The sequence below is a fragment of the Microcaecilia unicolor genome, chromosome 2 (genome assembly GCF_901765095.1).
Source record: "Microcaecilia unicolor chromosome 2, aMicUni1.1, whole genome shotgun sequence".
Classification (NCBI taxonomy): Eukaryota; Metazoa; Chordata; class Amphibia; order Gymnophiona; family Siphonopidae; genus Microcaecilia; species Microcaecilia unicolor.
Window position 1 is genome coordinate 212,914,070 of NC_044032.1, and position 21,750 is coordinate 212,935,819.

The following is a 21,750-nucleotide window of genomic DNA, read 5'->3' on the forward strand; positions in this document are numbered from 1 at the left end:
GAACAAGAACTGAACAGAAAGAAACTAACATGTAATACAAACTATAGGTAATAAGTGGAAACATTTTCCACTTTTTACATGAACCTCTTAAACAGAACAGTGCCAGTCCACCCAATTAGCCTCACAGTAGATTGCAGGCTTTTAACTTATGGCTGTTGTAAATGGCAACAGGGAGGGGGTGAATGTGAGTGCTGCGGATGGAGATGAAAGGAGAGTGAGCAATTGGGACTGGAGAAGGGAGAGATGAGTTTTCTTTATACTTGGGTCTCCCTCCCTCAAAAAAATTGTAAGCCACTGTCCTAGAGAATCTGAAGCTTCTATTGGATTCCTGCATGCAGCTTGTGCACCTATATACATATGTCTACCAAAACCATCAAGGAGCTGAACTCCAAAATGTAACCAAATTAGAAGTGATAGGACCTCAGCGGTGCAACTAGATAGCACAAAATCTTTCTCTGCTAAGATTTACAGCACCCACCACCTCATCAGTCTCACATCACTATTTCAAACACTAACCAGCTTTAATATCTTCAATCAGAATTTTCAATATACTTTAAATTTATATTTCAAATAGAGAAATACTCATCTTAGATTTTCAAACAAGTTGGTCCGGCAGAAGTCTGTGGTTTTTGCAACTACATTCAAAGGGGTGAGACTGTGAAGAGGTGGGTGCTGTAAATCTTATGAGCAAAAGATTTTGTGCTATCAAGTTGCACTGCTGAGGCTGGAGTAGAGGAGTAGCCTAGTGGTTAACTTTGATCCTGGGGAACTGGGTTCAATTCCTACTGCGGCTCCTTGTGACTCTGGGCAAGTCATAACCCTCCATTGCTCCAGGTACAAATAAGTACCTGTATATAATATGTAAACCGCTTTGAATGTAGTTGCAGAGGAGTGTGGTAGCCGTGTTAGTCCACTCTTAAGGTTATCAATAGAAATCAAACAAAATAAAACATGGAAAAGAAAATAAGATGATACCTTTTTTATTGGACATAACTTAATACATTTCTTGATTAGCTTTCGAAGGTTGCCCTTCTTCCTCAGATCGGAAATAAGCAAATGTGCTAGCTGACAGTGTATATAAGTGAAAACATTCAAGCAATGTAGTTGCAAAAACCACAGAAAGGTGGTATATCAACTTCCCAGTCCCTTTCCCTATCACCAGGGCCGGGCCGGTCTTAGCAAGTGTGGGGCCCTGTGCAGACCAAGTTAATGCTGGTCCTTTAGATTGTAAGCTCTTTGAGCAGGGACTGTCCTTCTATGTTAAATTGTACAGCGCTGCGTAACCCTTGTAGCGCTTTAGAAATGTTAAGTGGTAGTAGTAGTAAGTTGGTGGAGCCCCATCCTAGCCCCGCCCCCATTGTTAAGATTATTCAATTTGCACTATTTCCAGCATTCTGGGAAATTTTTTCCTTAGTGCAGCGCTAACCCGGCAGTAATCAGGAGTCATCGCATGCTGCCTGGTTACCGCGGGAGCCCTGGTAGCAATAAGTGCTCCCCGCCACATGGCCACGCGGTTAAGGGTTATCTTACCACGTGGCCATTTGAGGGGGGGGGGGGGGGGTGAGGCTTTTTTACCCACTAGGGTAAAAAGGATCCTGGTGTGCATAAAAAGGCCCCCTGCTACTACCACAGGGCCCTTTTTCCCACAACTTAGTAAAAGGATCCCTTAATCCCCTGAAGAAGCCATCAGCGAAACATGGATTCATTCAGAATAAAGAGACTTTGGGAATACAAAAAAATGTTTATTGAGGACATTTTTCTACATGCATGAGACTAGCAGAAACAGTGATTATCATCAAATGCAGAAGAATAAAAGGAGAAAAATGATAATAGAAGATAAGCAACATCATTTTTTACTTTGACTTTCATATTGTGTGTAATGATAGAAACTGGTTGCCTATCTATGCTTATACACACTGTGCACAAAATGAATTTTTGAGCATACTTTTCACAGTTATATTTGAATAGTTAGAGGTATATTGTGTTGATAAAAAAAGGTTAAATAAAAATCTGAACTTAAAATTCTTCTAGTCTACTTATGATCTAATTATTTTTTTCAGGAACAACTGGTTCAAAACTGTGCCAGAAACCTAGCTTGTGGGCTCATATTTTTTCTTCCCCAACTCTTAAATCTACCCCTAAAACTGCAAATCCCCATCAATCACTGAAAAGAATGATGGCATCCTGGATCAAACAAAATTAGAACATTTCTCTTGTTATACCATGGTTAATGGTGGTCCTTTTAATACTCCTCTGCCATAGCTGGATTATTTCCTTTCTTCTACAGCTCAGTGTAATCAGTTTCTAAAACCTGCAGCGACTATCTTCTCCCCTGCCCACCCCCTCCAGCCATCCATACCCAGCTCTTGGGCAGCTTTCTCCCCCTCCGGGTCCTCTCTCTTCCACCCACTCTCGCCCATCCGCGTGGTTGTCGTTTTTAAAGTCCTGAGGCGTTCTCCCTCCAACACCGGCGATTCACACAGCCTGCCTTCTGCCAGCGTCGGAGCCTCTCCTCAGACGCGTCCCGCCTCCTCAATGCAACTTCCTGTCTTGCGCAGAGGTGGGACGCATCTGAGGGAGAGGCCCCACCCCGATGCTGGCAGAAGGCAGGCTGTGTGAATCGCTGGTGTCAGACTCGGAGGGAGAACGCCTCAGGGCATTAAAAATGAGCGACGACGCGGATGGGCGCGAGCGGGGGAAGGTACAAGACTCGTGTGGGAGGGGAGGAGGCAGAGAAAGGCATTGAGGCAGACTTGAGGCACGCCGCGGGGGCCCCCCGTAAGCGCGAGGCCCTATACGGCCGCCTCGGTCGCCTATGCCTAAGACCGGCCATGCCTATCACTTCTAATTTGGTTAACATTTTGGAGTTCAGTTCTTTGCTAGTTTTGGTTGTTTGGTGGGATGGGACTGATAAAAGTTAAATTTTGCCTGAAGATCATTTGATAGCAGTATTGATCAAAGTAGGCACCTACTTTCCTTTATAGAATACTAGCATAACTGGATATATTAGATGCGAGAACTTATGCCAGCCATGGAGCTAGTGTAAATGACTGAGCTTAGTTTTGGAACACATGCATAGAAGTTACACGATTCTGAAAGTTATGCATATAAATGTGTTCTGAGCCCATGCTGGGCCCAGATGTTGCATATAGTTATAGAATAGTGCTTAGATGGCATATTGGCATTTACACACATGTGTGCACATACGCATGTATATGCCAGTATTCTAATCAATTACACATGTAACTGGCGCATAATTGTGAGCGCCTTTCTTTTTATAGAATTAGCCCCTAAGGAGAAGATTCTATATATGGCACCTAAAAAATCAGTGCCGACTTAAGAGAATTCTATAATCAGCACCTAGATTTAGGAGCCAATTATAGAATATACTTTATTGATATTTCAGCGCTAATATCTGTGTGTATCCATTTACACCAACGAAAACTTGGTAAGAATCTCAGTGTGTAGATTTAGGTGGACTGGGCCATATTCTATAACTAGTCATCTAAATTTTGGAACACCCATGAAATGCTCATTTCCCTGCCCATAACCACACCCCTTTTTGTTTCCGCGCGTTAGAATTTCGGCACACATTACAGAATACGCTTAGCAGTTGTGCATCTAAATTCTAATCAATGTCAATTAGTGCTCATTATTACTTGTTAAGTACTGTTATCAGCACTCAGCTTGTTAAGCCAATTAAGTTATGCACGATGTTATAGAATCCATGCTGATTTTGGTGCCTAAATCTAAGCACACTATATAGAATTTGGGGATGAGTGCCTAATTTTATAACAGGAGGCCTATATGAGCAGGCAAAAAGGTGCCTATTTCATAGAAACTCCTCCCTCGAGGCAGTTTGTGTACTTTTCATGCAAATACACTTGTACATTGTAACTCCACCTCCATACCAGGGGCGTATCTGAACTGCGGCGGTAGGGGGGGCCAGGGCCAGAGAGGGGGGGCACATTATAGCCGCCCCCCCCCCCCCCGCCGCCGCCATTGCCGATCCCCCTCCCCCCAGCCGCTGCCATTGCTAACCCTCCCCCTCCGTTGCTCGCCTACCTTCGCTGGCGGGGGACCCCAACCCCCGCCAGCCGAGGTCCGCGTCCTCCTGCCGCTGCCGGCTGCCTTTGGTCCTTTCATTCTTCCATTGAAGCTGGCGCCGACGAAAAAGTTTCTTTTGAATCTGACGTCGCTGCACGTTGCACGTTGTACGTGCAGGACGTCAGACTCAGAAACAATTTCTGAGTCTGACGTCCTGCACGTACAACGTGCAGCGACGTCAGACTCAAAAGAAACTTTCGTCGGCGCCAGCTTCAATGGAAGAATTAAAGGACCAAAGGCAGCCGGCAGCGGCAGGAGGACGCGGACCTCGGCTGGCGGGGGTTGGGGTCCCCCGCCAGCGAAGGTAGGCGAGCAACGGAGGGGGAGGGTTGGCAGCGGTAGGGGGGTCCAGGGCGAAATCTGCGGGGGCCCAGGCCCCTGAGGCCCCACGCAGATACGCCCCTGCTCCATACTTTGCAAATTAGACTCTTAGGAACACCTATGCACAGACTATGTAACTGTAGGTGAATACTTTGCATGCATATGTTGTTTATGTGTGTATGTATTTGCTCAATTTTATAAAAAAATGCAATCCTTAGTAATAGAGATAAACCAGATAATAGTTTTGACCTCCACCTGTATTAGGGGTTCAGTTCAAACTGTGTTATACAAAGAAGTATACCTCAATACATATGTCTTGTCAAAACTGACAAGACACAAACAATAACTTTATAACATAAATACAGGGGGATGCCAGAGAGCTCAACCTGTGCGTCCACATGTTGTAGGAGCTCTTCCACTACAAGACACTAATTTGATTGAAAATAGGCAACCAGACGATTATTTCTTCCAACACTCATCTCCAGTTATTTTCAGTCTACCAAGCTGGAATGACGCCTCTGACACCAGACAAAACAGCCGACAGAGAAAGAAACAAAACACAAGATTTTATTCTGAGATACAAAAGTAGAAGGACATGCTGAAAACTCAATTGGAGCTAACAAGAGATGTGCAAAGAGATATTGAAAATCTCAATATCAAATTTAGATGCTCCTTTTCAAAGCACATAGACTTACAAAATTACATGGAGGGGCATTTTCGAAAAGAACGTCCAAGTTGCGATTTGGACATCCTTGCAAAACGGCGAAATCCAGGGGCGGGGAAACCCGTATTTTTGAAACAAGATGGACGTCCAGCTTTTGTTTCGAAAATACAATCAGGGACGTCCAAATCCTTAAATTTGGTCGTCCTTAGAGATGGACATCCTTAGACATGGATGTTTCTGACTTTCGGCGATTTTCGAAACTAAAGACGTCCATGTCAAAAACGTCCCAATGCAAGCCATTTGGGCATGGGAGGAGCCAGCCCTTGCAAAACGGCGAAATCCAGGGGCAGGGAAACCCATATTTTTGAAACAAGATGGACGTCCAACTTTTTTTTCGAAAATACCATCAGGGATGTCCAAATCCTTAGAGATGGACGTCCTTAGACATGGATGTTTCTGACTTTCGGCAATTTTCGAAACTAAAGACGTCCATGTCAAAAACGTCCCAATGCAAGCCATTTGGGCATGGGAGGAGCCAGCATTTGTAGTACCCTGGTCCCCCTGACATACCAGGACTCCAACCGGGCACTCTAGAGGGCACTACAGTGGACTTCATAAAATGCTCCCAGATATATAGCTCCCTTACCTTGTGTGCTGAGCCCCCCAATATCCCCCCAAAACCCACTCCCCAAAATTGTACACCACTACCATAGCCCTTACGGGTGAAGGGGGCACCTATGTATGGGTACAGTGGGTTTGTAGTGGGTTTTGGAGAGCTCGCTGTGTCCTCCACAAAAGTAACAGGTGGGGGGGGGGGGGTATGGGCCTGGGTCCACCTGTCTGAAGTGCACTGCAGTACCCACTAAAACTGCTCCTAGGACCTGCATGCGCTGTCATGGACCTGAGTATGACATCTGAGGCTGGCACAACATATTTTTAAAGAAGTTTTTGAGGATGGGAGGGGGTTAGTGACCACTGGGAGAGTAACGGGAGGTCATCCCCGATTCTCTCTGGTGGTCATCTGGTCATTTCGGGCAACTTTTTGTGCCTTAGTCGTAATAAAAACACGTTCGGGTGAAAACGTCCAAGTGTTCATGAGGGACTTCCTTGTTTTTTCCGATTATGGGTCAAGGATGTCCAAGTGTTAGGCACACCCAAGTCCCGCCTTCGCTACGCCTCCGACATGCCCCCTTGAACTTTGGCTGTCCTTGTGACAGAGTGCAATTGGAGACGTCCTAAGTCGGGTCTTGATTGTACCGATTTGGACGTCCCTGGGTGAAGGACGTCCATCTTCCGATTTATGTGGAAAGATGGGCATCCTTCTCTTTTGAAAATGAGCCCAATAGTAACCTATGTAACTTTGTAAGTCTATGTGCTTTGAAAATGGGCCTCCACATTTCTCACAACAAACTTGAAGATCTGAAACTATACACTGTGCAAATAGAACCGGTGATGAAGCAAATCTTAAAAAATAATGAAGACAAAAGAAAAGCTCCAATTAGATCTGGAGGTCTATGGGAATCCTTGGAGGGATTCAACATGTTTTCCATCCTATCAACTTGGATACTGTAAATGCTGGATCTCTCTGACGCAATTTTGAAACGCTGGAGTGGAGGAGTGGCCTAGTGGTTAGAGTGGTGGACTTTGGTCCTGGGGAACTGGATTCGATTCCCACTGCAGGCACAGGCAGCTCCTTGTGACTCTGGGCAAGCCACTTAACCCTCCATTGCCCCAGGTACAAATGAGTACCTAAGCCGCATTGAGCCTGCCATGAATGGGAAAGTGCAGGGTACAAAAAAAAAAAAATAAGAGTTCCTTCGAGGCTACTATAAGGTAATAAATACCTGAGGCCATAGTAGCCAGATTACTGAGATACCAGCATTAGTTTCTCATACTGAACACTGCTGGATAGAAGAGAAAAATTCTCTTTCAGGGCAGCAACATTTTTATAATACCAGATCTTGCTAAGACTATAGCCGTGAAGAGAAAAGCTTTCCTTGACGTGAGAAATGATCTCAGAGTCCTTGGCACCAAATTTGGACTCCTCTGCCCCGCAAGAATGTTGGTAAGATTTGCCAACAAAACTACTGCTTTCACAGAACCAAACGATCTTCAGGTTATGTTCACAGCTTACTAAACTGACTTTCCAGGACTGCAGCCTTGCTGTTTCAATACCTCTGTGTGCTTCAGTGAGGGATCTGAACACCTATCACACAAATCAACTGAGGACATGATCTCGCTTAGAGACATCATTAAACTACTTCTTGAAGGAATTTAATATTGAGGATTACTTGGATCTCTCTATTCCATCCTTCAATCCTTTCCATGGAAGATACTTAATTTCACAATTTGCCAACACGATTTCCAAGTAAAGCAGCTTTACAGTTTGAATACTTCTTCATGAGCCATTGGGAAAACTGGGAAAAGAAGACATCATGCAGTCCAGACATGGATTTGGCCTTGCTTATAAATATCGTTATACTAATTTTGAAGGAACTGCATTTGTTGAACATATGTGGAATATCTATTTTTGTTGCTGCTCCTACGCTGCAGCTTCTGGCTGGGAGCTCATCGTGATCTTGCCAGTTAAGCAAGCGATAAAACAAAGACTGGAAATTTCAGTCCTCTTCTTCATGCTCATCTAAGAAGCTGATTAATACTTTAATCTTGATATTGAAATAAGAGACTGCCACTTAACTAAACTGACTACTTAACTGTTTCATAACTTTGTATATCACTCATATTGGATTATTGTAATGGGGGGGGGGAGGGGGGTTGGGATTCTCAGCTTTTGTTACAGATGCTTCATTTTCTATTATATAAGCTACCTTAAATTGTGTCTTGGGTTTTGCTGTAAATAGCAAAACCTGGCCACCTAGATACTCCAAAAAAATATCTCTCAGCAATTTATAATAAGCATTATAACACTGTAATTTCTTTATTCTAGTTAGAGATGCGACTATTTTGTCTTGACCTAGAGCTGCATCTAATTTAATTATGATCCACTTAACAGATAATCTGCCCTCTTGTTGAACTTTTGTGCTCTAGAAATGTTGTCCTCTATAGATTTTACTTTGCTTCATATTTGTTAAATCTCATACCCCCCTGTTTACTAAGCCATGCTAGAGACTGTGTCACTCTACTGCCGATACAGCCTATTCACTTGGGCTGTGTCAGCATTGCTTCGCGGCTTGGTAAACAGGGGAGATAGGCTCCTATTTGAAGATGAAAAGGTAGAATTTTATCTCCCCTCTCAAGTTTATACAATTAGATATTATTATAATTTACATCAGTATTTTGTTTATATCTTTGTGAATAGTGCCATAGGTTTAATACATCATTCTTTCTAAAATATGACAGTGAACGCAATTGTATCTTCTAATTCTCAATGAGAAATCCTTACCACAGTATGTTAATAATAGTCTGATAATTTTCATTTACTTCTAATATCACCGAATGACCAATCAATACGCCAATTATATTGGTCTCTTTTCTTATTATAAACCTTTTTGACTAAAACCTATCTGGCAATGATAATCTAGGAAATGTCCCCTCCATGCACCTTTGGTGTCATGATTCTCTACCCTGCAATACATTAATCATTTTTAGGTGTAGGAATATGGAATATATTCCTATTAGTTACCTATTTTTACATTGTTTTCCAGGGAAATAAGAATTGCTCTACATTTCTCAGTGGAATCACTATTGCTTTGTTTCAGGATCCCCTGTATATTGTTTATCATGTCGCCCATTAATATTTCATCTTTCAATGTTAAAGGTATGAACCATCTCATTAAAAAAAGAAAATGATTTCATTTCTTAAAAGACAGAAGGCAGATATAATCATGTTCCAGGAAACCTACCTCCCTGATACTGAACACCTTAAATTAAAATCCAGTTGGATTTGTTCACATGAATATTCAGCTGCAATACAGAAAAAGATCTCACTGGTAATATAAATTCTATGAAACTATATCCTCCCCCCACCCCCAATTCTGAAGAGCCTGAGTTTTTCAGATCTATATTACAACTGTTGCTGAATCAGCAAGATAGATACATAATAATTGGCAGAGATGTTAACTTACCTAATGACCCTATTCTTTATAGAAGTTCCAAAGCTAAATTCTACAAATCTAAGACATGGAAATACTTAATATGATCAAATATTATCTGTGTCATACCCGTGGTGACTCTTATATAGGGATAGGAATAAGGATTACACATTCTACTGTTTCCCACACAATTTGTACTCAAGAATTGATTGTTTTTCTTACCTTATGAGCCTTATCCACCCATACCTTAAATACTCAGATTCTACAGATCATATTGTTGGATCATACTCCCATTACGCTGAGTCTTGATCTTAATCTAGAAAAAAGCACATTCTGCACAATAGAGATTTAATAATTCTCTTATTAGAAGATGATTTCAAGCCCTGTATTGAAAACTTTACCAAAAACTTTTTATACCACAATCCAATATCTCAATACAATTCTAGTCTGTTATGGAAGTCCTACAAAGTGTCCTTGAAAGAAGCGATATTAAGTTACTCCTCTTGGAGTAAAAAGAAAGATCTCCCAGAAATACAAAATCTTGAACAAAAAATTAACCCCCCCTCTGTTTACAAAGCCGCACAGCAATGCCAATGCAGCCTTTGTTATTGGCATAACCACATCGTCAGCCACTATCACGGCTTAGTAAATAGGAGGGTAAAACTTTAAAAAGTCAATATCAACCTTCACACTGTAAAGAGATGTTTACTGAACTAATTAGTTCTAAATTCAAGTACAATAAAATAGCCTACAAGCAGGACATGATCTCTTTATAAGCAAAGCTGGTTATTATGCTGGAGACAATTAAGCTGGCAAATTACTTGCTTGATTTCTTAAGGGTAAAAAACAAAAAAACCCATCAAATTTCCTCTATATATGACTAACACTAAGATTATCCATATACAAAAAGATATTGCTCAGAAGTTTGTTAAATTTTACGAAAAACTCTGTAGTTCAGAATTTGCCAATATGGAACAAACTACTCAATGATTTCTGTCAAACCTATGCTACCCTACTTTAACATCTGACCAACAAAAACAGTTAGGAGAAAGCATCTCCATTAAAGAAATACTCCACAGAATTAAAACTCTTCCCAATAACAAAGCCCCAGGACCTGATGGCTATACTTCAGAGTTTTACAAATCTTTTAAGGAACTTCTTGCCCTGTTTATGAACAACTCATGAAACCCTTTATTGAGAACCAACTGTCCAACAGAACTTTGCAGAAGCCACCATTCTGTTTTCCAAGGAAGGCCGTGATCTAAATAAAACTGGTAATTACAGACCAATCTCTCTCTATTAAAACTTATTATAAAACCCTTACTAAACCATTGCTATCAGACTCAACAAAATATTAAACTTGCTTACACATCTAAACTAAATAGGTTTCATGAAAACTTACATTTATTCCATAACCTTAATTATACAACCTCAAAAAAACCCAACATCATTATGTAGCTTTATCCCTGAATGCAGAAAAGGCCTTTGATATGATTGAATGGCCCTGTCCATTTTAGGTCCTAGAGTGGTTTGAGATGAACCAGGAATTCTATGACTGGATATCTATACTATACTGTTATCCCCAATCCAAGATATTGGTTAATGGTAATCTAACCTACCCTCTGTTATTAGGTCAATAAACCAAACAGGGTTGTCCTCTTTCTCGTCTTTTGTTCAATCTTGCCTTAGCAATTAGACAAAACCAGAAATGAAAGTGGTGGCTTATGTAGGAAATCTACTAGTTTTCTGTCAGAACCTTCCCTTTCAATTAAACACCTGATTACTACTGTGGATGAATCCTCCAGATTCTCTGGCTACAAAATCAACTTGGATAAATCAGAAATTATGCCTCTAAATAATTATACATCTTGATCTTCCATTGATATCAATAATTTCAAATAGTGTCATTGCAGCTGAAGTAATTAGATATATGGTTAGATAAAGACCCTGGGCAAATTGTGCTCCTTAATTATAAAGAAAATGATTACTATTATTGATGAAGTTACCTCCAAATGGTCCCCTCTAAATTTATCCAGGTGAGGCAGTTTAGTCGCGATCAAAATGATCATAACTCCCCAAATTAATTATATTCTCATGATGTTTCCCAGGAAATATCCCCTAGAATTTTATGAGAAGATGGAGTCCAAACTTTCCAAATTCCCCACAGATTGCATTGAAAACCTTGAAGATTCCCAGAGAACAGGGAGGTGTTACATTTCCAGATTTCCATTCCTATCACTCTGCATTCCGTTTAAGATATTGAGCACTCTGGATAACACACAATCTTCAGACTTACTGCTCCATGCCATGACTGGGAATAAAAAAAAAAAGGCCTGTTTGATCCAACTCCTTTATCCATGCTTTTGACATTGAGTCTGCTTTTAGATTTGGAAGGCTGCAAACTGTTGAAGGATACTCAAGATGTTCTTATAACTTTGGATAATACCTTACCAATAAGATAGAATTCTCTGGATATTGCTATTTGGAACAATTCAAAATCTAAGGGCTCTGTTTACTAAGGTGAACTAGCGCTTTTAGTGCGTGCTAACGCTAGAGACACCCATATATTCCTATGCAAGGCTTTGTTCTGTTTCTGTGAGTCTGATGTCCTGCACGTTGTATGAAAGTTCTTCCTGCCAAAACAGTCCTATGACTGAGGAACACTCTGGAGGAGGAGGGGGGAGCTCCACCTCTGAATGAGATTCCTAGAGGCTCTCTGCCTCATCATAACTACCCCTTAAGGTCGAGCAACCTAATGTCAGCATGTGATCGCCTTTGTGCCTATACCTGAATTACTCCCCTGCCTGCTAATTGACTTTCCCTGTACCTGGATCACTCTCTTGCCTGCTGCCTGTCTGGCCGTTACATTCACCACCCCACTCCCTGCTCCGTCCCATAAGTCCTGCAGGCCACCCGCACCTAGGGGCTCAACCTCTGGGGAATGGCGGTAAGCGCAGCAGGTGAAACCCGGGGTTGTCCGGCCGCAAAGCGGAACCTGGCCCGAGTACTGGGCTCAGCAGCGCTCTATTTGGTACAAGAATTCACAAGTCTGACAGTAAGCCAAAGCCTTGAGTTCGCCGGACAAACCCAACCTCTCTGAATTGGCTCAGGTTCTTCAGCAGCAACAGGCCCAGCTAAACCATCTGTCCAGAATTCTACAGGATGTGTGTTCCCAGATGTCAACCCTTCAATCCCAACGACAGACTTTTGCTGCGTCGTCCGGATCCGTGTTACCTACTCCAGGGTTGTGGCTCCCTGAGCCTCCCCGGTTCGACGGCACCCTTTGTGTTTGCCGAGGGTTCCTCAACCAATGTCTTATGCTGTCTGAAATGCAACTGGCAGCCTTTTCTACAGATAGACTCAAGATAACTTATATCATCTCTCTACTCTCTGGATCCGCCTTGGCTTGGGCCTCTCCTCTCTGGGAGCAACGGGACCCTTTACTCACTGATCTTGGAGAATTTCTTCGCCGCTTCCGGTTAGTTTTCGATGTGCCGGGATGGCCCTCCTCTGCAGCCGCAGAACTTCTACGAATTCAACAAGGCAATTGTTCTGTGGGTGCTTATGCCATTCACTTTCGAACCCTAGCTTCAGAGGTAAGATGGAACCAAGAGGCCCTTACGGCCATTTTCTGGCAAGGACTCAATGACTGGATCAAAGATGAACTGGCCAGCCGGGAACTTCTGAATGCTTTGGATGCTCTGATCACCCTCTGCGTCCGTATCAACGTACGGTTTCAAGAAAGGCCACTGGAATGCTCTACTCAGCGCCGCTCTCAGAGACCATCTCCTCAGATGCTGCGCCCTTCTACTCCCAAAGGTGCGGCAAGCTCTACTTCTGAAGTCCCCGAAGAGCCAATGGTTATCGGACGGCATCGCCTCTGTGAAAAGGAGAGGGCTCACTGTGGGCAGGCTGGTCACTTCCTAAGACATTGTCCGAATAAATCGTGAAATGCCATGACCCAGGGCCACTGAAGGGGGTGGCCCTGGGTCATTTTTCACCTCTTCTGGATAATCTTGTCTCCGTCCCTATTTCCCTGCGCTGGAAGGAACTCTGTATTAACACTGTGGCTTTGATTGATTCTGGGGCCAGAGGAAATTTTATTGACGCCAGTCTCCTATTCCAGCTAGGAACTCCCTCGATTGCCTGTAAACCAACGTTACAAGTGACCTCCATTCAGGGACTAACTCTACCCTACTCTATTACCCATGTCACTCTGCTGTTGCAGATGCAAGTCGGGATTTTACATAAGGAAGAAATTCAGCTTCTGGTTCTTCCCTGGGCCATTCATCCTGTTATTCTGGGCCTGCCCTGGTTACGACAACACTCACCTAATATCAGCTGGACCACTAATGATATCGGCAGTTGGGGTTCCCAATGTTTTTCTACCTGTCTCACGCCAGTGGTTCCTTCTCCGAGGACTATTACTGCCTCCCCAGGGCTCTTGCTCCCCTGTGATGCTTCCCTTCCTGTGGAATATCGTGATTTCCAAGATGTACTCAGTGCTCAGGAGGCTGATTCCCTTCCTCCGCATCGTCCTTTTGACTGCCCCATTGAATTACTTCCCGGCAAGCACCTCTGGGCCGGTTGTATACCCTCTCCCAGGAGGAATCTACTGCCATGCGGGAGTACATTCAAGAAAACCTCCAAAAGGGCTTCATCAGACCCTCCTCAACTCCAGCGGGGGCAGGTTTCTTTTTTGTGACCAAGAAAGACGGCTCTCTGCGAGCCTGCATCGACTACCGGGGTCTTAATGAAATAACCATTAAGAATTGGTACCCACTTCCCCTTATTCCAGAGCTTTTTGACCGTCTGCAGGGAGCGTCTATCTTTACTAAGCTGGATCACTGAGGTGCCTACAATCTGGTCCGAATCTGCAATGGGGACGAATGGAAGACCGCTTTTAATACTCATGCACCAGCGTTTTTTCAGGAATTCATAAACTTCATTTTTCAAGATCTTTTGTACTCCTCAGTAATAGTTTACCTGGATGATATTCTGTTTTTTTCTGCTTCTGTTCAGGACCACCCTCGTTATGCACGCACGGTTCTCCAGTACCTCCAGGACTACCGTCTCTTCGCCAAACTAGAGAAGTGCTCGTATCATCAATGGTCTATTCCATTTTTGGAGCTATATGGGATTGGCCTATGCTCCAGGGTCTCCGAGCCTTGCAACGTTTTTTGGGGTTTGCTAACTACTATCAACAATTCATCCACCAATACTCCCTCATCACTGCCCCTCTTACTGCATTGACCAGGAAGGGTGCTGATGTAAAGAACTGGACACCGGACGCCCAAGAGGCCTTTGCCACCTTAAAGCAAGCCTTTTTGTCTGCTCCTGTTCTTCGAAGTCTGGATATCAAAAGACCATTCATCTTAGAAATGGATGCCTCTTCTCTGGGGGCAGGGGCCGTTCTGTCGCAAGCCTCAAACTCTGGCAAGCATCACCCCTTTCTTTTTTTCCAAAAAGTTTTGTTTGGCAGAGCGTAACTACACTGTTTGGGACCGGGAATTGTAGCCCTTAAATTGGCGCTCCAAGAATGGCGATATCTCCCCAATTTGATTGACTGCACTTTTTTGTCCTTTAGATTATAAGCTCCTTTGAGCAGGGACTGTCCTTCTTTGTTAGATTGTACAGCACTGCGTAACCCTGGTAGCGCTTTAGAAATGTTAAATAGTAGTAGTATCTCCTAGAAGGGGCTTTACATCCCATCACAGTGATTATGGACCACAAGAATCTTCTATACCTCCAGGATGCCAAGAGACTAAACCCGCGACAGGCGCATTGGTCTCTTTTCTTTGCCTGCTTTAACTTCCGCCTGGTATTCCAACCTGCTGAAAAGAATATTCAAGCTGATGCCCTATCCAGGGCCTTCAACCTTCCCGAAGAACCCAAGGAGTCCTACTCCATGCTTAATCCTGCCTGTGTTGCCTCCACTACCGTGGTCACTCCCAGATTATGAGCCCTCTAGGGACAGAAAAGTATGTGCACAGCACTGTGTACATCTAGTAGCGCTATATAAATGACTAGTAAAAAAGCCCCGTTTCTGATGCAAATGAAACGGGGGCTAGCAATGTTTTCTTCTGTGTGCATGTGGGAGTGTGTGAGTCCCTGCCCTCTGGCCTCTCTCCCCTCCCCCCTCTGAGTCCTTCACTGTTACAGAGCCAGCGATTTGATTTCGTGCTCTGCTGTTTTCCTTCACTGACTGTGTTACAGAGAGGGCAGGGCAGACACTCATAGGGAAACCGGATATCTCGCCCCCTTCACACTTCCGGCTGGAGGCTCCATAGAACGTTGGTCTTGCCTTTTATATAGAGAGATTAGTAGTAGTAGTAACATGAAAAAAGGGTTTACACACAGATAACACTTTATAAAATTACCCCTAAATGGATTTGTATCTCAGTGTTGGCTGGGTATCAGTCTGAAAAAATACTCCTTTATAAATTGTTAATTCTTCTGAAAGAGGCATAACAGTGTGTCTGACTCAAAACATTGGCTAGATTGAAATGCTGTCCACAGATATCAGTGCCAAATACTATGCAATAGTATAAAATTAAGATAGTATTTAGAATGTTGTACATTTGGCTGCCTTTTGAGCTCCTGCTGGACTGATTAGGAAGCACAGTTTTGTTAGGCGCCATGTTCAAATTTGGGAAACCTTGTACTAGTGTGTATAGCACTCTATTTTAGAACTGTGCAACTGTGGGTAGCAGTTTAGTGTTCCTGAGTTTTTGAGAAAATCTAGTTGAAAGAGTACCTATCCATCTGGAACTGTGTGCGCCTATATGTTAAAATGTTAACTGTATAAAGCATGATTCTGAACAAAAAAAAGAAAGAAATCCATGAACATAATGTCAGATATCAAAGAAACATCTTATAAAAATATAATAAATTATAAAGCTTTGTGACAAATAGAGCCCATACTGTCCTTATTACAATAATACAAATTCAGTGTCCAAACCTAAATTAGTCCCCTGAGCAGTAAGAATGATGAGAAACTTCTGCCAGAACATACACTGATTCAAACCAAAAGCTTTTATGTTGAGTCAGGTCTTCAGAACATGGTGAAGAGAGGATGGATCTGACTCTGTTCTCAGCTTACTAGGGAATGAATTCCACAGAGCAGAAAACCCGGTTCTGAGTTACTGTAAGATGGGCCTGGGAAATGGGAAATAACCAACAGTCCTTCATGTTCAGGTCATAGTTCTTGATGGAAGAGGGATCAGTTCCTACTGGCACCTTAGTGCTATAGGCAACCAATTAAAATTTTTCAAAATTGGTATTATGAGATGGGTGAGCGTCCATCCAGAATTAGTAACAGAAGTAACAGGGTATTTTGTTACTTTGTGTGAGTGGTTAAAATATGCAACTGATTCTTCTGTATGAGAGTTGGTATTCTCTTCCAATGGCAAAAATATGTAAACCTTGTTTCAAACAAGAGCAGGTAAGCAGTTTATACGCACACAATCAGTCACATTCCAGGATCAGTGGATGGTTTGTTCTATTTAAACAGAAAATGATATGTGTATATGTTGGACATGTGGTAATAGATACATAACCAGTAGATAGTGCAACCTTCAGGATAGCCTTAGCTCAACTTTTGTACCAAATTTGCCCAGTTTGTCTTCTTCCCTGCCATCCCACTTTATCACCCACCAGTTTTCCAATCTGGAAAAGTCTCATGTGCCCCTGTCCTTCAAAGACTGTAGCTCCTTACAAAGTTTGATGCATTATGTCTACCTATTTCAAACTTAAGGGCGGACACACTCACACCAAATTTAGCAACCCCCCCCCCCCCCCCCCCCCTCACTCACACACATCACTCACCATCTGCAAAACTCAGAAGTCTAATTTACTTCCAGGGACCAACTACCTCACAAAGTTCGATAGAGCTAGGTCCAGTAATTTCAGAGTTGTGGGGGTGGGGACACACACAAACCTCAACATATACAGACATTCATTGTAATCTCAAAAGCCTCTTTTCTAGACAGAACACTGAGAGCAACCCCAGGAATCGTTATACAGCTGCTGTGCTACTGACACTAACACCCTCATCCCAGAATCGCAGGAGCCACTTAATGTTTAGATCTTATATGATAATGAATACAAACTCTCAACCCTTTTGATTACGCTGCCTTCTCCATTGCTTTTACTCTGTCTGCAAGCACACACATTTGTTTCTTAATTGTTTTTATGATGTAGTAATTGTACACTTATCTGTTTCTATGTATGAATATGTTACAATGTTCTGCTGTATGATTTAGTTCCCAATTGGTCTGTACTCAGTCTTGAACTTAAAGGTTAAGCAGACTATAAATGCTGATATTAAATTAAATTAAAAAGGGGGTTGAATTAGCTAAATATGAAAGTTGAGCTGAAGTGCTCAGTCACTAAGATTAAAGCTTTGACAATTAGCATTACCACTGACAAATTTCAAACTTGTGCCATTTTCCATTTTGTAACCTAGACATTTCTATTAACAAGGCCAACAAGTGGACACAGCCTTTAATAATTAGGATTTTGTCTCTCTTTGGATTGCTTGTTTTATTGGCAGTTCAAGATGTCTCTGCTTTTTATCTTTGTTTCATTGTTTGGAATATACTAAAGAGGCAAGGAGTTATAATAAATGTGATACCATGAAGTGAAAATGCATGTATACATTCTTTCTTACAACGTCTGTATTCCGCACATGCTTTGGGCTCTGCTATCATGCTTTTTTTGATTTGATTTAACGTGCTGCCTGAATCTGCAGCTCAAACCATTTCATGGGCTATTCAGTTAAAACAACTGGCAGCTCCTCCTGTAAACATGTCATCGAGGCAATGTTCTTGCTGCTGTTTCATGCTTTTTCTTTATAATGTTGCAGCTCATCCACCATATACCATGTGCTTTAGAGTGAAATTCTACCCGCATGAACCCTTGAAGATTAAAGAAGAACTCACCAGGTATTGTTCTGTCGTGGCATTTGGTTTGAAACCCTTCACTAGGCAGGGAATGGGGAATTTGGGTTGCAAAGAGAACCATCCCAGGATCATTGTGACATATAATACTGCATACATCACACATCACCATTTCTGCTAATTAAACTATATTGCCCACGACAAAGTCATTATTGTGTACTGACCCTGAATGAAAAGCAGGAATAAAAAAAACAAACCTCAAATAGTTATCTAGTCCTCCTTATTTCTGGGCAGGATCCACTGGACCATGTAACTCTAAAAACACAGGGATCTAACCCAGGAGTTCTCAACCGAGTCCTGGGGACACATCAAGCCGGCCTGATTTTCAAAGTAACCACAATGAATATGCATGAGATACATTTGCATGCATTGCCTCCATTGTATGCAAATCTATCTCATGCATATTCATTGTGAGTATCCTAAAAACCTGGCTGGGTGTGTCCCAAGGTCTGGGTTGAGAACCCTTGTTTTAATCAGAAGCCAAGGCCAGATAATTACCAGATCTTGTCTACTGCCTAGGGCTATATTGCTATTAGAACATGGAATCAGAAAACAAATTGTTTTCAATTTTGAGAAAATGTAAGTACTGTACCAGTGTTAGAATCAGGGGCGTAGCCAGACCTCACGGTGGGAGGGGGCCAGAGCCCAAGGTGGGGGGCACATTTTAGTCTGCCTCCCCGCTGCCACCGCCTCCCCACCACTCCTCCCGCCGCCTTGCCACTTCCTACCCACTGCTGCAGCAAAGTGCCTTGGCTGGTGGGGGTCCCCAACCCCCTGCCAGCTGAAGCCTTGTCCAGCACCGGCACCACTATGTTTCCTGCCCTGCTCTCTCTTCCTCCTCATGTCCTTGCATGCTCCTTTAAGTGAAACTGAGCATGCTGCGTACGCCTTGTAGCGCTATAGAAATGCTAAATAGTAGTAGTAGTAGCATGCTGAATTTCACTAAAAGCGTGCAGGACATGAGGGGGAAGAGAGAACAGGGCAGGCAATGTGGCAGCGTCAGAGACCGGCGCTGGACAAGGCTTCAGCTGGTGGGGTTGGGGACCCCTGCCAGCAAAACCAGGGGCCTTGAGGAAATTTGGGGGGCCCAGGCCCCCATGGCCCCAACGTAGCTACGCCACTGGCTTGAATTCGCTTTCAAATCTCAGAGCATTACAGTGATGAAGTATTCAGATGTTGGAAAAAAAAAAGAGAAGATGGCTACTGCTATGTGGTGGTTTTTACTAGCCAACAAGCAACGCTGAGGGTCTGCCTTAGAGGAAGTGCCCCTACAGCCATGGCTGCCTAGGCATGAACATCTGGGAAATGTGTAGGTGAAAGAGACCACCGAGGTATTAGGGGGTAACAAAAAGAAACCAGTCACTAATGTTCCATGGTCTAATGTTTATTACAATTTTCTATCACTCAGGTTTATAAAATGCATGCCTGACAGCTTTAAAGCATACAGCAACCAGTTTGCCCTGGAAAGCACAAAACACCTGTTGGAGGGTGAAAAGATGGACATATAATTAATCATTCCGGTTTCAGTGTTGTGCTCGATTTGTTCTGATGTAATCAACAAAGCTATTGTTCATGATTACCTTTGCAATTAGGAGTACTCACATGCATTTTCATTTCACTGTCATTTTATTTTTCCTTTTGTTTTGTTATATTAATAAGCTCAAATTGATATACATCAAAAATGAAAGCTAACAAAGTAACATTTACATACACCTATAAACACACACATGTAAATGAAAGTAAAATCATGATACAATATCAGTCTCCAGTGACTCAAAAAAATTAGCCCAAAGCTAACAGTCTGGCAGGAAGAATAATCAGAAAATTCAGCCAGAACATATATTGGCCCATACCAAAAGCTTTTATATAGAACCAGATCTTCAAACCATGGTGAAAAGAGGATAGAATTGATTCTATTCTCAGCTTACTTTGAAAAATGAATTCTACAAAGTGGCGACTATAACCAGGAAACCCAGCGCAAATTACTATAGGACAGGCTTGAAAAACAGGAGGGATAACCAACAGTACTTGAGTTGGGGGTACATGTCTTTAGATATGAACACTGGATGCACTATCATGTTATAATACCTGTGAGGGTTAATGCGACCTTTGCTGTGTTTTTGGAGATGGAGGATTTCTAAATGGAAGGCCATTTTCTCATTTTTTGGGGGGGGGCGAGGAGGCCAAGAGGTCCTTTGCTTATTTAGGGGTTTGTGGGGAGGAAAATAGAGGGCATATGATGGTGACCCTATCCCTTTATCTGCATGCTACAGACACTGGCCCTATTTCTCTTGGCTTTTACTGTGGGCTACAGAGGAAAAGGTAAAACATGGCATTATTTAATGCAGTTCTGCATATCATTTTCTCAGTATATCAGGCCTTAATGCTCACTGTAGCACTTATATTAGAACCAGAAGGTAAAATGGGCTAGTTCTAAGGTGGTGATTGGCATCTAGCCACAGGCTCACATGTTCTTTTCTTCTGAAGATATAGAACTGGCCCCTTGAAGGATTGGGGGGGGGGGGGGGGGAAACATTACTCTATTTTTCTTACACAAACAGATCTCCACAAAGCTTTAGTGTTCCCAATAGCTTACACTTTATTTACAGACAGAAATATTGGGAAGATTTATAGCAAAAGCAGTCTATCTTTATTCACAAATACTTGGTAGTGTCGATCAAGTATTTGCTTCTTTTTCCCTGCTGCTGTGTTTTAGAGGTGCAGGCTCAGTAATGGTTTTAAATCAACTTATGGAGAACAGGTCCCAGAGCACAAAGAATAAAGTGTGGCTTGTTGCAGAAAAGGTCCCGAATGGTGGCTGACCCAAGAGATCAGGACCAACGGTGTCTTATCACCTTGCCAAAATGCAAGGTTAGCAATTCCAGTTTCACTGGAGCATAATTAAAAGCTGCTCATGGATGTCATTTCCCAAGTTGGGTCTGCTGACAGTATGAAGTAGTGTTAAGCTTGATCACTGGAAAGCAAATCTGTTTTTCTAGTCACTGATCCTGAGGCTTTTGGTTGCAATTTATAAAAGGCTGTTCCCTAAAATGAGACAGGGAGGGAGTATCTGGTCATACTGAAACTCCACATAGCCTCCCTGTGGATCACACAAAGATTTGCAACAGAATGGATACCCCTGAGGGAGCTGAGAGAACCAGTGACAAGCTTGGGGAATGGAAATTAGAGGAAGCAGTAGCCAGTGGGATTGACAGTGCAGGGGGTGGGTCTGTTGCGGCCCGCCGCAGTAGCTGTAGCATAGGATTTTGCTTTTGCTTTTCTTCCTTTCTGTCCTGTTGTTGTTGTATATCTGTTTCTGGTTTTATGTTATTTTTATTTATTTATTTATTCTTTCCACATTTCACAATCAAGTAAGTTGAGCTATCAACAGATTCAAAATGAAAAATTCTATACAAAAGCAGAAAAAAGAAAAATATCAGATAGTTAAACTCAAGTCCACTAATTAGGAATCCAAGATTACATAAGTGGATATATTTTATAAGTAAAATTATAAAGAAATAAAGCCTGAGTGATTACAAAGTGCCTTATCACATTCTTTAGAGCAAATAATATTGATGATACTAACTTGCCCCCACAAATCTTTTAGCTACTAGAAAATCAGTGAGGTGAGAAGGTTCAAGAAACC

General features: G+C 42.5%; 1 protein-coding gene across 2 annotated transcripts in view; it reads left to right on the forward strand.

The window, feature by feature from the left end:
* The window catches only part of FRMD3 (FERM domain containing 3), a 396,218-nt gene that overhangs the window by 236,794 nt on the left and 137,674 nt on the right, over positions 1–21,750 (forward strand). For both annotated transcript variants that reach the window (XM_030193696.1, XM_030193697.1), the window contains exon 4: positions 18,011–18,089. In XM_030193696.1, the coding sequence (XP_030049556.1) occupies positions 18,011–18,089 (79 nt within the window). The remainder of the gene's footprint in view (positions 1–18,010; positions 18,090–21,750) is intronic.